At 41.8% G+C, this 13,485-nt stretch overlaps 1 protein-coding gene across 4 annotated transcripts in view; it reads right to left on the minus strand.

Annotated features, from left to right (window-relative positions):
- The window catches only part of HOMER2 (homer scaffold protein 2), an 85,605-nt gene that overhangs the window by 15,661 nt on the left and 56,459 nt on the right, over positions 1-13,485 (minus strand). For all 4 annotated transcript variants that reach the window (XM_072950876.1, XM_072950877.1, XM_072950878.1 and 1 more), the window contains exons 3-4: positions 11,907-12,038; positions 1,842-1,934 (exon numbers count right to left, since the gene is read on the minus strand). In XM_072950876.1, coding sequence (XP_072806977.1) covers positions 1,842-1,934; positions 11,907-12,038 — 225 coding nt within the window. The remainder of the gene's footprint in view (positions 1-1,841; positions 1,935-11,906; positions 12,039-13,485) is intronic.

Raw genomic sequence — 13,485 nt, forward strand, 5'->3', positions numbered from 1 at the left:
ATTTATAAGGAAGAAACATACCAAAATATTAACAAAATATCTTTGGTAAGAAAATAGGTAATTCTTATTCCCTCCTTTATAGATGGCATATTTTTTATTTCTGCAATAAATATGTATTGCTTTTATAGTTGGAAAAAACCCACATTAAATGTTTTTGTAATCAGATTGTTTAAAATCTTTAAGTATTTGGAAAGCTTGGTCAAAGTATTCATTCTCTAAGAGATTCAAAAAGCCAAGCAATTGGTTTCTAATAAATACGATTTCTAATAAAAGAAAAAAATGTACAATGATCTCTATATTTGGGGAAACATCAGGGAGGATAAATAAGAACTAAAAGCTGAGAGACAAAAAGCCAGTCATATATAATTAATATACATATATGTAAAATATCAACTTCTGGGTATACACGATTTTTTAAGGTTTAAAATACTTTTGGGGAGGAAATAAATATTAAAACAAAAACCTTAAATAAAGAAATTGAGATATTAAAGATATCACTATAATATGTGGTATTCAGAAAAAGATGGTATACTAGAAATTCCATAGACCATGGACCATTTCAAGTGCCCAATTTTATAGACCCTCAGGGATTACTCAGTACAATAATTAGTGTACTAAATTAACAGTATCATTTAGATGATATTAAAGATTATTTATAAAGATTCAGGAAAGTTCCTGTCCACCTGAAGTCTAATAAAATTCATTTCCACAAATCCATAGGGACATCTTTCATATGATTCAGCTTCAGCTACTGCTGACCGTCAAGTCTAGCGTGTTGACCTTGACCACTCAGGATACTCATGCCTCCTGGGTCTCTTCCCACCCAGCTGCCCAACATCCATCCCTTCCTGGCCTCCCATTCTCCACCCAAAGCCTCCTCGTTCATCTTCCGGATCTCAGCTGCTCCCTGACTTTCTCACCACCTTCACGCAACCCTCATACCAAGTCCTCATCAGTATCCATAAAATGTCTCCAATGTCTTCCAAATATCCCATAATAAATAATTAACTAAAACACTAACAAATAATAAATGATCCACCAATGAAGAATTCCAGGCCTTTCACAGTACCTCCAAGGACATCTCTGCTCCTCCCATAGCACACTTCATGCCCAGCCAGGAAGATTCCCACTGTCCTGCTATCACGTCATGTTTATTCCTGACCCCAGATCCCTGCTCGTCATGTCTCCCTCTTCCTGTCTCTCTACATATAACTCTGTCATTAGGTCAAGGCTTCTGCCTACCACTGCATGCACCAATCAAGACATCAGGAACACAGGTATTTTTATTTCAGTTTAAAATAAGTCCCTCCTAGTCAATTATCACACTTTTAAGTAGTCGGATTACTCAGTTCCTGGCAAAGCCACGTTTCCTTTGGCTAAATCACAGCTGTTGGAATACCACCTCCCACCTGATTTTTGTTAAAATAAGGAGACAGATGAGGACTCTCTGGCATTGATCAAGTTTTCTCTGTCATGGGCAAGGGTACCTGCATTTGTCCACAAGCATCCTTCATGCAGACCTCACCATTCAGTACAGGAAGAAAACATACTGCCTTGGCATTTGTATTTAAACAGTGACCAGAGAACGTCTCAGACCAGGGACATGTATTAACTCTAATCTCATCAAATGTTTTCCACCCAAAATACATCACCACATCCTGAAAAATTCAAGAGTCTCATTAAAAACATGTCACGTTCATCTCACTGTGAGCAGGCTAATAGCTTAAAAAGCCTACAAAATGCCCTACTGCAAAAATTTCCTGTTTCTTGTCAAAAGTGACAAGGAACAAAGAGACTCAATTGCTGATCACACTCATTTTTTTTATGGACAAATGACTTACTTGGGAATGATTACTCGAGGTCTCGATTTTCTCCTGGGACTTGTCTCTGGCTAATCTGGCAGCTTCTTTTACCTCCTGGAATTTCTCTGCAAACTGAACATGAAGAAGATTTATCAAGATTTTCCTTAACCTCATACACAGCTGATATGCAGAACCCATCTTTATTACTTTGCATGCATTTTAAGCCAATAAGTTCTGTATAAATTCAGAGGAAGAATTTTGAGATTAAAAGGAAATGAACATAAGGAATGCTTTTTCAAAAAAAAAAAATCCTATTGGCCAAGGTCAGATCTGAGTGAATTTCTAAGCTACTGAAGCTATTTTAATGACAAAATGTTAAAAACACACGCCTCTGGTAAACAGGACCTAATACAAATGCAACACAAGGAATTTAGCTGTAGCACACAAGGAATCCACAAAAAACTTCATAATCCCTATCAAAAGATCCAAGAATGCTTACAAGTCAGTGTCATGAAATACAACAACATCCAACAAGCTGGGGAGAAAAAACTGTCCTAGATTTTAAAAGACTGAGACATAAAATAGCAAAATGTAATGTGTAGCCTAGGACTGAATCCTGTTTTGAAAAGACCAACTATGAAAGACCTCAGAGCAACAACGAGGGACATGTGAACATGGACTGGGTAAAATGACATCAAGGACTTACTATTAATTTTGTTAGAAGTGCTGACAATATTGTGGTTATACTGGAAAGTGTCAGTATTTGGACATAAATGCCAAAGTATTTAGACGTGAAATGTTTTGATGTTCACAATTTACTTTAAGGCACTTCAACAATAATAAAACAGATGAATAAATGCCGCAAAGTGTTCGCTGTTAAATCTACGTGATGTGTGCATGGGTATTTGTTATACTGTGCTCTCTCTGCTTTAAAAAAATGTTTTAATATTTTCTTAATTAAAAAGTTCTTAAAATCCCAGGGTAATCATATCAATCACTTGCCTTATAGTCACTGACAAGGCAGCTGATTTTAATTAGCAAATACATCGTTTGAACAGAGAACATTCTGTGGTAGCTGACATCACACGGCAAGAGAGAGCCAAACATGGTTGCTGAGAAACAAGGAAAGCTAGCAAGTGGCAAGGCTACTGAAAATTCTGTGGCTTTTGCTGAGAAGTCAATTTCTGAGCCTAGACCACCCTTTGAGAGGTTCACAAAGCCAACAGGAGTCATCTGCTTTGGGACACCCTGCAGGGTGACAGCTGCTGGTGAACCAAGCACTCCAGCAGAAGCAGAAAAGGTCAGCCTTGCAGTGCTCTGGCTGGTGTTGCTCCTGCAGGCCTGTAAATAAAGCCACAGCTACAGGGTTTCGTTTAACCAACCCAGAGCTGTCAGAGAAAAATCACATTAACTGTTGTCTAAAAGGTGTGAGGTCCAGCAGGGATGGACAGAGCATCCCCTTTCCTTTGCAGGGGCCCCGTGAATAAAAACAAGATGTCATGAACTCCTTGATGGCAGGGTCCGTGCTCTTCCTCTCTGTACCCTCTTCCTGACACCCAGCAGAAAGCAGGCACAAATAAGTTTGTCCCATGAATGAATGAGCTCTGGGTACCAGATTTGCACACCTCCACCCATTTGGAAAAAAAAAAATCACGTCAAAGTACAGGCCAAACTTAAGTACCTAGGAAGGACTGGTGGTAAGTACCTGGGAACATTCTGCCCCATCATTCTGCTTCCTAAGCACCCCTGATTGGATAAACTTAGGAGCGAGGCAGAGCATCACTTGAAATATGAACACTACCCCAGAAGAGACTCTATGCAGGCACCATAAAGGCCTATTGACCTTATTAAGACATTTGCTGTACACCTGAAACGAACACAACGCTGTAAATCAACTATACTTCAATAAAAAAACAAACAAAACAAGACATTAAAACATGCAGCTCTTAAAAGGTATTCTCTTAAACAGCTTTGTGTCCGGTATCGATTAAAAGTCAAATCTCATTTGAAGAAAACAATAGTACATGAGGTTTTCAACAGAAACCTCTGCTAACGAAGTCTGCCGCTGCTGTGCTCAGGAAGGGGCCAGCTCTTTCCCCACAGGCGTCCCAATCTTTACCAGGCTCCCAAACCAAACGCACTGTTTTTTACAGATCCTTCTTGCCCCTGTCGGGGTTTCTTTCTCCCATGGGTCTTACTCAAAGTTGCTTAGAAACTAGATTGGAAGCATCAGGGGCCAGGGTCATGCTTACTCAGTCAACAAACATGGTCTGAGCACCACTCACTCCTTCAACGAACAAGCATTTTTTTCACCGCGAACAGGGCCGTGCACCAAGCCAGGGGCTGGGGCATGTACACTGTGCAAGTATCAGACAGAGGCCCAGAGCTGGGTAGCAGGAGACAGGGGCCAACATGTCACTAAGCAGAGCCCTGCCAGGCTTCGACAGAACAAGTCACTCCTGGACAGAGCTTGGGGCCTCCATTCTGTCTTTCTCCTCCTACCTGACCCTGAATGTCCCCAAATGGGGAAAACCTTAGCTCAACTCTTGGAGACTCTTAGCCCAGAGCACAAACCTTCCGTTCCAACAGGCCCTTCTCTCTTTGTCCCCTGACACCCCTCATGGAGGCCCCTCGAGGCATCCGCCAGGTTTGCCTTGAGTGCAGGTAAACTTACCACCCTCTTCCCCTAGACCTTCAGCACAGCCACATCTACATGTTACGGAGTGTGATGGCTTCTTAATACACATTCTCTCATTTCCTCTTCACCACTCTCTGCAAGACAGGAACTCTTATTTATAGTTTCCAGGTAAGAAAATGGAGTCTTAGGTTAAAATTTGCCCACAGTCACATGATTAGTAAATCGTAAACTGGAACTTGGGCCAAGTTCTGATTTCCACATGATCATCTACCCAACCAACTACTTTTTTTTAAATTTTATTATTTTTTAACGTTTATTTTATTTTTGGAGGGGGTAGGTAATTAGGCTTACTTATTTAATTACTAATTTTTTAATGGAGAGATGGGGATTAAACCCAGGACCTCATGCATGCTAAGCATGCGCTCTACCACTTGAGCTATACCCTCCTCCCCATCCAATTACTTTCTTATGCCAACAGGAATGCCAAGGGTCTTGCCCATAGCAGTTGCTAAATATTTACTGACTGGATTTTCCATTTGCAAAGAGAAGTCCTTACCTTAAAATGTAAAATAGAACTGTGCTCACTTCCTCTTTAAAAGAAAATTATTTACAAAAGTTCTAACTTCAAAACAGGCCATAGGAACCTTTAAGGCAAAGATAAGGCCTGAGGAACAGAATATCAGATGTGGAGAGAGGGGTCTGGGTGACAGGCTCTGATTTTACAGCTCTCCTCAGCTTTGTCATTTAACTGTCCTCCTTCTCAGTTACAAAAGAGAGACAATGCACAGCTGTCACACACATGTCAAGACTCACATCCTTCCAGGACTTCAAGGTGACAGTGCTATTACACAGGCATACCTCATTTTATCACGTTTCACAGATGCTGTGTTTTTGACAAATTGGAGGCTGGCTGCATCCCTGTGTTGAGCAAGTCTATTGGCGCCACTTTTCCAAAAGCATTTGCTCACTTCGTGTCTCTGTGTCACATTTTGGTAATTCTCACCATATTTCAAACTTTTCCATTATTATTATATTTGATATGGCGATCAGTGGTCTTTGATGCCACTTCTACAACTCGCTGAAGGCTCAGATGATGGTGAGCAATTCTTAACCATAAAGTATTTTTTAATTAAGGTATATACATTGCTTTTTCTAGATATAATGCTACTATTGCACACTTAGTAGACTACAGTAGAGGGTAAACAGAACTTTTATGTTCACCAGGAAGCCAAAAAATTTGTGTGACTTGCTTTATTACAATATGTGCTTTATTGTGGTGATCTGGAACCAAATCCATAATATCTCCAAGGTATGCATGTGAACAATCACAGCTTTGAACATCTCAAAAAAGGGGAAAAAAAGACATGTATTCTTGACTTCTAGGGATGAGGTAAGACAAGTGGTTAGAAAGTACAGAGTCTCGCTATTCACTCACAGCTACCCTAGGTGCTGTTACTACTGTCAGGACACAAATATGGGGCACAGATGGATTTTGTAACTGGCCAAGGTCACACTGGGACCTAACACAGGCCATCTGACGCCAGTGCTGGACACTACCATGCCCTACAATTTACCTGCTTAACTGCTGCCTTAGCTAAGGTGCCCAACTCTGATAAGGATCAGCCTTTCAAATGAAGACAAATGAATTGCTCTGAACCTTGGTTTCTTCAGCTATAAAATGTGGGTAATAATACAACCTCCAAGAATCACTGGAGGATGAGAGATGGGGCTTTGCTGGGTGTACAACAGGGATTCAACCAAGAGCTGGATTTGGCTTGTTTCTCAAGTAAGATGACAGCGAAGTCTTAAAACCATGGATTTTAGTAAAAGAGCGCCACAAAAGGGTGAATTCACTCTTCAAAAAAAAAAAAAATGAACTAGTTACCTCTATGTGCTAGGGATTGTGCTGGGTACACTGAAATACCAAAGAAAGACTTGGTTCCTGTCCTCAGAGGAATTCTGAGTCTGTAGAGGATTTTGTTTTACATTCAAGTGGATGAAAATCAAAAAAAATTTTTTCCAAAAATAAGCCTAAAATGTAATGAAGTAGGGAGGGCATAGCTGAGTGGTACAGTGCATGCATAGCATGCATGAATTCCTGGGTTCAATCCCCAATACCTCTATTAAAAAACAAATTAATAGAAATAAATAAACCTAATTACCTCCCCCCCAAAAACAATAAATACATTAAAAAATATTTTAATGTAATGAAATAGGATAAGCCCTGTCAGATAAATTTTAAGTAAATAAATAATTATTTAAAAAGAGGTAGTATTCACACTACTATATGCAAAATAGATAAACAATAAGGACCTACTGTATAGTCCAGGGAACTATATTCAATATCTTGAAATAACCTATAACAGAAAAGAAACTGAAAAAGAATATATATATAATATATATAAAACTGAATCCCTATGCTATATACCTGAAACACTGTAAATCAACTATACTTCAATTTTTGAAAATAAATTTTAAAGAAGTAGTATCAGTTAGTGCATGATGGAAACAGGCCCTATCATATACATACAAATTCGCTATGACACAGGAGGAATCATAAATTAATAGCGAAGATTATTCAAAATATAATGATTGAGATAATTTTAGTAAACTGAGGGGAAATGAATTTAAATCCTTACCACAAACCAGTCGCATGATAAATACTGATGAGTTAAAGGGGTAAGTATTTTTTTCTAATCTGTATGCAAAAAGAATTGAACATTCATCAGTTCTGCTTGAGGGGTGAGAGGGTAATTTTCTAAACTTGGAAGAAATAAAAGAAAATCACATAAGTGACAGATTTGACTGCCTAACAATTTAAAGCTTTTGAATATAAAAAGAAAAAAAAACTAAATCAGAAGGGAAACAACAGCCTAGGGGAAATATCTATAGCTAGGCTAGTACAACAGAAAAGGGCCATTATCTTCAGTATAGAAAGAGTTTGTACAAACTAAAAAGGAACATATGAAAACCCCAATAGACACATGGCAAAATTCACGAATAAAAAATACAATAAGCAACTTATAGAAAAGACCGTTCAGGCTTGCTGGAAATGCAGATCAAAGTAATGAGGTACCATTCTTTGCCTGCTGAATTAGCAAATGCTAAATACAATTATAATCCCCCCGGTGCTGGCAAGGTATTCCTGGTAGCCTTGGGTATTGGTACAGCCCCACTGAGAAGCAATTTGGAACTACGTATCACGAGTGAAAAAAAATGTTCATACCCACTGACCTAGTGATATCACTTGTGGGAAAGCATTCTACAAAAATAATTTAGAATATGGGGGGGGAGGCTTTCCATATAAAGACATTAATCATAGCATAAGCCACAATAATGAGAAACTGGAAGCAACCCAGGGATCCCTGGGAGAAGGATGGGAGAACTTTTCCCCCTACAGCCTCCACCTGTTTGGAGAAAAGCACTGAGGTGCCAGATGACTGTCCTTTGGTGAAAAGTCCCCTCTCTCCAAGTCTTAAGCTTTCTAATATTTCCCCCCTTATCATAAAAAAGCACATATGCTTGTATATTTAGTAAGTATTGTTTAGGAAAAACATTTTTTTAAACCTATGGTTCCATCATCCAGAGACAGATAAGCACTAACCACATAACTTTTGATTTTTTTTCTATCTGCATATATGCATTCACTATATGTTTCTTTTTAAAAATAGAATGATATTGTACATCTCTTTTTATAGCTACTTTTGGTATTAACAATATGACAATACTTCCAAGCAATTATATGATCTTCTATTACATCATCTGAATTGCTGCATAATATTACACTGAAGGATACACTGTAGTTTATTTAACTAATTTCTTACTGCTAGACATTTAGGCTGGTGTCTTTGTGTTTTTGTTTATGCTGTCATAAATGATGTGGCAAGGAAAGTTCTTGTAGCTAATTCTCTGTACTCAGTTGTAATTATTTCCTCAGAATAGATTCCTATAAATAAAACCCACAGATCAAAGGATATTCAAACCACAAAGATTTCCAAATATATGCCAAATTCTCATGTCTTTACTTATTAGGATCATTTTCTGCAGTTTTAACCGTGTGGTAACAATTTTAATCAAAATCAAAATCATCCGCATCTTCATCATATCATGATAGAAAGTGAATGACTATTGTTTTATTTTATTTATGGCTTTTTTGGGCCTTGGCTACTGAAGACCCTGTGACAGATACTACCTATCTGCTTATCTAAAATCCATTTCTTCTTTCCCTTGGCTTAAGAAAATCTTAAATCTGCCTAGAGCAGGAAATTCCCTAGAGGGTAGAGAATGAGAACTGATCTAACCTGATCATGGCAGCCCACTTCCTTGCCCTTTATTTCTCGGAGGGTGGGTGTGGGAGGGTGGCCTAGGGACCCAAGATTGACAATGGAATCCAAAAAGAAGTCTGCCAAGTGAATTTATAAGGAAGCTATATCAAAGGTATTACTCTTCTGCCTCCTCCCTCTTGCCATGAATGCAGATGTGATGGATAGAGCTTGAGACGCCATCTTATCACCATGAGGAAAAAGACAATCAAAGAAACATACAAAACATGCAGAGTCCTACACCCAATATCATGAAGCCACTGTACCAATGCTGGCAATAGCCAGCCACAGGACTTCTTTTTTGTACAAAAAGTATAAGTACTATGATTAGTTGTTACCTGAGGCCAAAGGCATTTTAACTAAAACACATCAAAAGAATGATTAATATTTCCCATTAAAAAAAATGGCCTTTAAATCAGAAAGGTAGGACACAGGGCAATGTTCTTACAACTACAGTGAGTTAATGAAGTGAACGTAAGGATTCAACTTTGCACTAGAGACGAAATAACTGAAATGGGTCGAAACCAAATGCCACATACGGGGCAGGGCCTAAATGATCCCATCCCGGCTCACTCCCCTTCATGGCAGAATGTATTTCCTTCTGTCTGCGATGAAAGAGATGGAGCCAAACTTCTCAAGGTCAGATGCCAGAAACCATCTAAACTTCAACAACTGGTTCATTCTTACACTTCGTTCTCCTTTCTTTTGTCTCTTTTCCGAAGTTCCTCCTTTTGTCAGAAAATGCAAGTCCCCTTTCAACACTCTTCAGTGGGCTGAGGTATTATGTCCTCTCGGATGGGTAGACAGAGCCCCAGCTTACCTCTGGGAATACACAGCTTCTGTTGTTTTTGGAAAGCCTATGTAACGAGCAGAAAGCGTCCCTGTAACACTTTCTGGATTTCTAGTGTGAAGTGGTCCTTACAATGGAAGCAGCAAAGACCAAGGTATCTATTTTCCTTCTAGGGGGTGGAAAGAGAAGTGTGTATAAAGTGTTCTTATATGAAAATATCTACACTGGTGTTCCTTTTTCTAGCCAACTCATAGTGTTTGATTACCAATTCCCTTTTCAGGTCTGTGGCTGGCTGCTCTGTGAACTCAGGAATATTTAGCCACAGCTGTCCCTTCAGCAACACGCCCTGGGAACCCGTTAGGCGCAAGTTCCTCTTTGCTAGCTAATTGCCACTTGTCGAGACTGCCAGCCTCACTTCAGGGTAATTTGTCCGTGTGTGGTTAATCGTTCTCTTCAAAGAGAAGGGGAGACGTTCATTTGAAACATTCTGAACAAAGGAGACATCTGAGGGCTTATTTGATAAGTCTCTGTGACAATGGCAGGTCACAGTCACAGAGCAGGACTCCAGTGCCCCAGGAGGGGACCGAGTGGCTCAGAAGACAGGGCACTCTTCCTTAATGATAGGACATTTTCCTCCATTCAGGAAAAATTAGAAGTGGCCATGCTTGGAAGCAGGTGCAGCTCAAGGTCTCCCCAGTTCTTGGAGGCACAAAGAATGGAACTTTAATAACTTGTTCCCATTTTTGCTTTGAGTTCTCCCTTCTTTCAATACTTTACATTGAAATGTTCCCCTTTCTCCTTTCTAGCCTCCTTGAGTCCTCCAAAGATTGAAGACATTGTTCCAGGAAGCTGAGAATGATCACCTCAAACCATCCTGGGCCCTGGGTGGGATCAGGAGCAGATGAACTGAGGCGGACCCCGCCAGGACCCCATTTCTGACAGAAGCCCCCCAATCCTGCCCTTCCCCAGCAGTCTGAGGCTTCCAGGCTTTTGGTCTGGATATGAGACACTCAGCAGAGGAGGCACTGCTCCCCGCACCCCTCTCCTCCCCACCAGGCACTCCATCAGAGGGAAGAAGTATGTGGTCCCCACCAGCCACTTCAGACAGAGGTTCCAGTTAATTATTCTTTCCACAAACCATCATCACGCTTCTTTGTCTCCCACACCCGCTCCCCAAGTTCTGCCAATTTAGTGCCTCAATATTTCTTAACTCTCTCCAATTCATCATCTCTGATCTGGACTAAAACAAGATAATCTGTCTTGATGCCAGAAAAAAAATCTACCTCAAATGCAAATCTGATCATTTTCTATCTTGGCTTCAAATCCTTCATAGGCCACAGGATAAAGTCCAGAAAGTCTGGCATGACATATAGGGCCTTCCAAGGGCTGGCCTCTATCAGCTTTATCCACCCCAGAAACCTGGACACCCTGTCAACAGTGTACGGTTTGCAGCCTCCCTCACACAGTGTCAGGATTCTGCTTGTGCTCCTCTTGTTGTCTGGAGGAGGATGGAAAGGGGAAATTCTCCCCGTGGCAGAACTGGGAACATCTCCTTGTCTGGTATCCCCAAACCTTTGCCCTGTACATCTATTCCACCTGGCTCTTTCCAAGTTAAACCCTTTTATAATAAACTGGTAATCTAGTAAGTAAGATCTGAGTTCTGTAAACAGCTCTGGCAAATTAACTGAACTTTATGAGGAGGGACGGGGGTCACTGGAATGTCTGATCTATAGCCAGTCGGTCAGAAGCATAGGTGTCAACCAGGGCTTACAAGTGCCTTCTGAAGTGGGAGGAATCTTATAGGACTGAGCCCTTAGCCTGTGGGATCTGATGTTATCTCCAGATAGACAGAGTCAGAACTGACTTGCACTGCAGGACACCCAGATGGGGTCTGAGAATGGCTTGGTGTTGTGGGGAGCAGCCCCCCTGGCCCCTACCTACACACACTGGCAGCAGTAACCTTTTAGAACTCTTACTAAGCATCACCTTACGCCCCCTCTCTGAGGGCTCCAACCAGAGAGTCACCAACGATGGCTGTCAGAGACACCACGGGTGCAGGGAGCGGGGTAGACACGTGGGGAAGGAAGGACTGGCAAAGCTACGTCCTGAGGCTGCATGCTCAGGCGCTGATGCAGCATTGCTTGCTATGTTTTCCTTCTCCAAACGTCTCCATTTTCAAAGAACCTGGCATTTCTAAAAGGTCATCAGTTTCGGTAGCCCGGCGGTGCCAGAAGTGGAGAAATTGAAGACAGGAGAGAAATCTCTCACCAGCGGCAGCACATGATCCCTTAGCAGACAAGCACTGAGGAAGGAGCGCATCGGACCCAGCACTCACCGGGGGAGGACCACGTTACCTTCGTCAGATGCTGCTCCGAGGAAAACCCCAGACCAAACACTGTGTTGGCTCTGCTGTCGGCCCACTGCCCAAACTTCTGCGACGTTTTGGTGAAAGTCATGTTGGGTGTGATTGTGCTGTTTATGATCACCTGTAGCAAGACAGCCCAGAGGGCAGACATTTAAACACTGAATCAGACACCAAAGTAACTCCTTAAAAAGTCCTTTGTTGGCAAAGCTGGCACATAAAGCCTGTGTCCCCACTGTTATGTCTGCTCCTGAGCTCCTCCCCTTCCGGCTCATCCCACGCTGAGTCATTCACACCATCATGATAAGGGGCAATTTCAGAGACTTAAAAACAGACAGTCGGCCTAAAATAAGACCTCACAAGTTATCAGTGAGAGAAAGTAGAGAATAATTTCCAAAGCTGCTATTTATTTTCCCAAAGCTGTCACGCATCCAGTTGCCCTGAACGGCTAGCCATGTCACACGCCTTCTGAACAACTACACTATATACCTTCTGAAGCGCCTGGAGCCCCCGAGTCCAGCTCAAACCATCCGGCATCTCCATGAGCCACTAGTGCTTGCTGCTTCCCCACGGGAAAGAAAAGGCACACTCCAACTGGGATAATTTATGGAGGGTTAATTTACAAACAGACCAATTCCATGAGTGTGGGCTGGGTGTAGGGAAATTGTAAGGGACAGTGCAGGGACCTGGGGCAAGATGCTGTCACCATTCCTTGGCTTTAAAGGATGAAAGGTTATGGGACGTGGAATGAGAGAGTTGTGGAGTCCAGGCTGCCTGAACAAGAAGAGTGACCTTCTTTCTGCTGAGGGGCACGCCAGCACCTGGTGAGCTCACAGGAGGGGGAGCTGGCAGAACAAATGCCCTCACCTCTGTCCCTCTGGTCTCCTGCCATTGGCCAAACCCAACCAGAGCCAGAGGCCCCACGAGCCCATGGATGTCGTCAGCAGGTCAGCCTCTCAGGGACCAGAGCAGGGTAAAGAAGAGTAGAGAACGTATCTGGAGGGGTAAAAGGATGGTGTCCAGCACATGGTGCCCTCATATGTTCAATAAACATTTACTGAATGTTCGCTGCATGCCTGACATTCTACCAACCCAAAGCTACAAAGATGAAGGAGTGAAGATTCCAGGTCTTCAAGTTGCTGTAGTCAGGAAGAGGGTAGAGACATGTAAATAAATAATCACTGCACAATTGATGAGTGTTACAAAGTATCAATAATAGGCTCCCTGGGCAGAAATCCTTGGAAGCCTCAGTGCTAAATACTAAACTACTAAAGATGAAAAAGCTCCTCATATCAGCTCACTTAAACCTCACAACAAACCCAGGACGTATGACCACCCACTTCACCTCGCAGGAGAAACTGAGCTGGCCAGTCACAGAGCCTAGAGACAAAACCCAGGTTGTTGGACTCAAAACCCTGTATTCTGAATTTCTCTATGTGTTTCTCCTTCCACACGTGACGACTCCTGTTCTCCCCCCCGCTGAGAAGTGCTGCCATCTTCACTGCACTCCGGGCTGCCTTTCCTTCCTGTGCTGGCTCTGCTCTAACACCAAGTCCATGTGAGTTAAGACA

Source organism: Vicugna pacos, chromosome 27 (assembly GCF_048564905.1).
Source record: "Vicugna pacos chromosome 27, VicPac4, whole genome shotgun sequence".
Classification (NCBI taxonomy): domain Eukaryota; kingdom Metazoa; phylum Chordata; class Mammalia; order Artiodactyla; family Camelidae; genus Vicugna; species Vicugna pacos.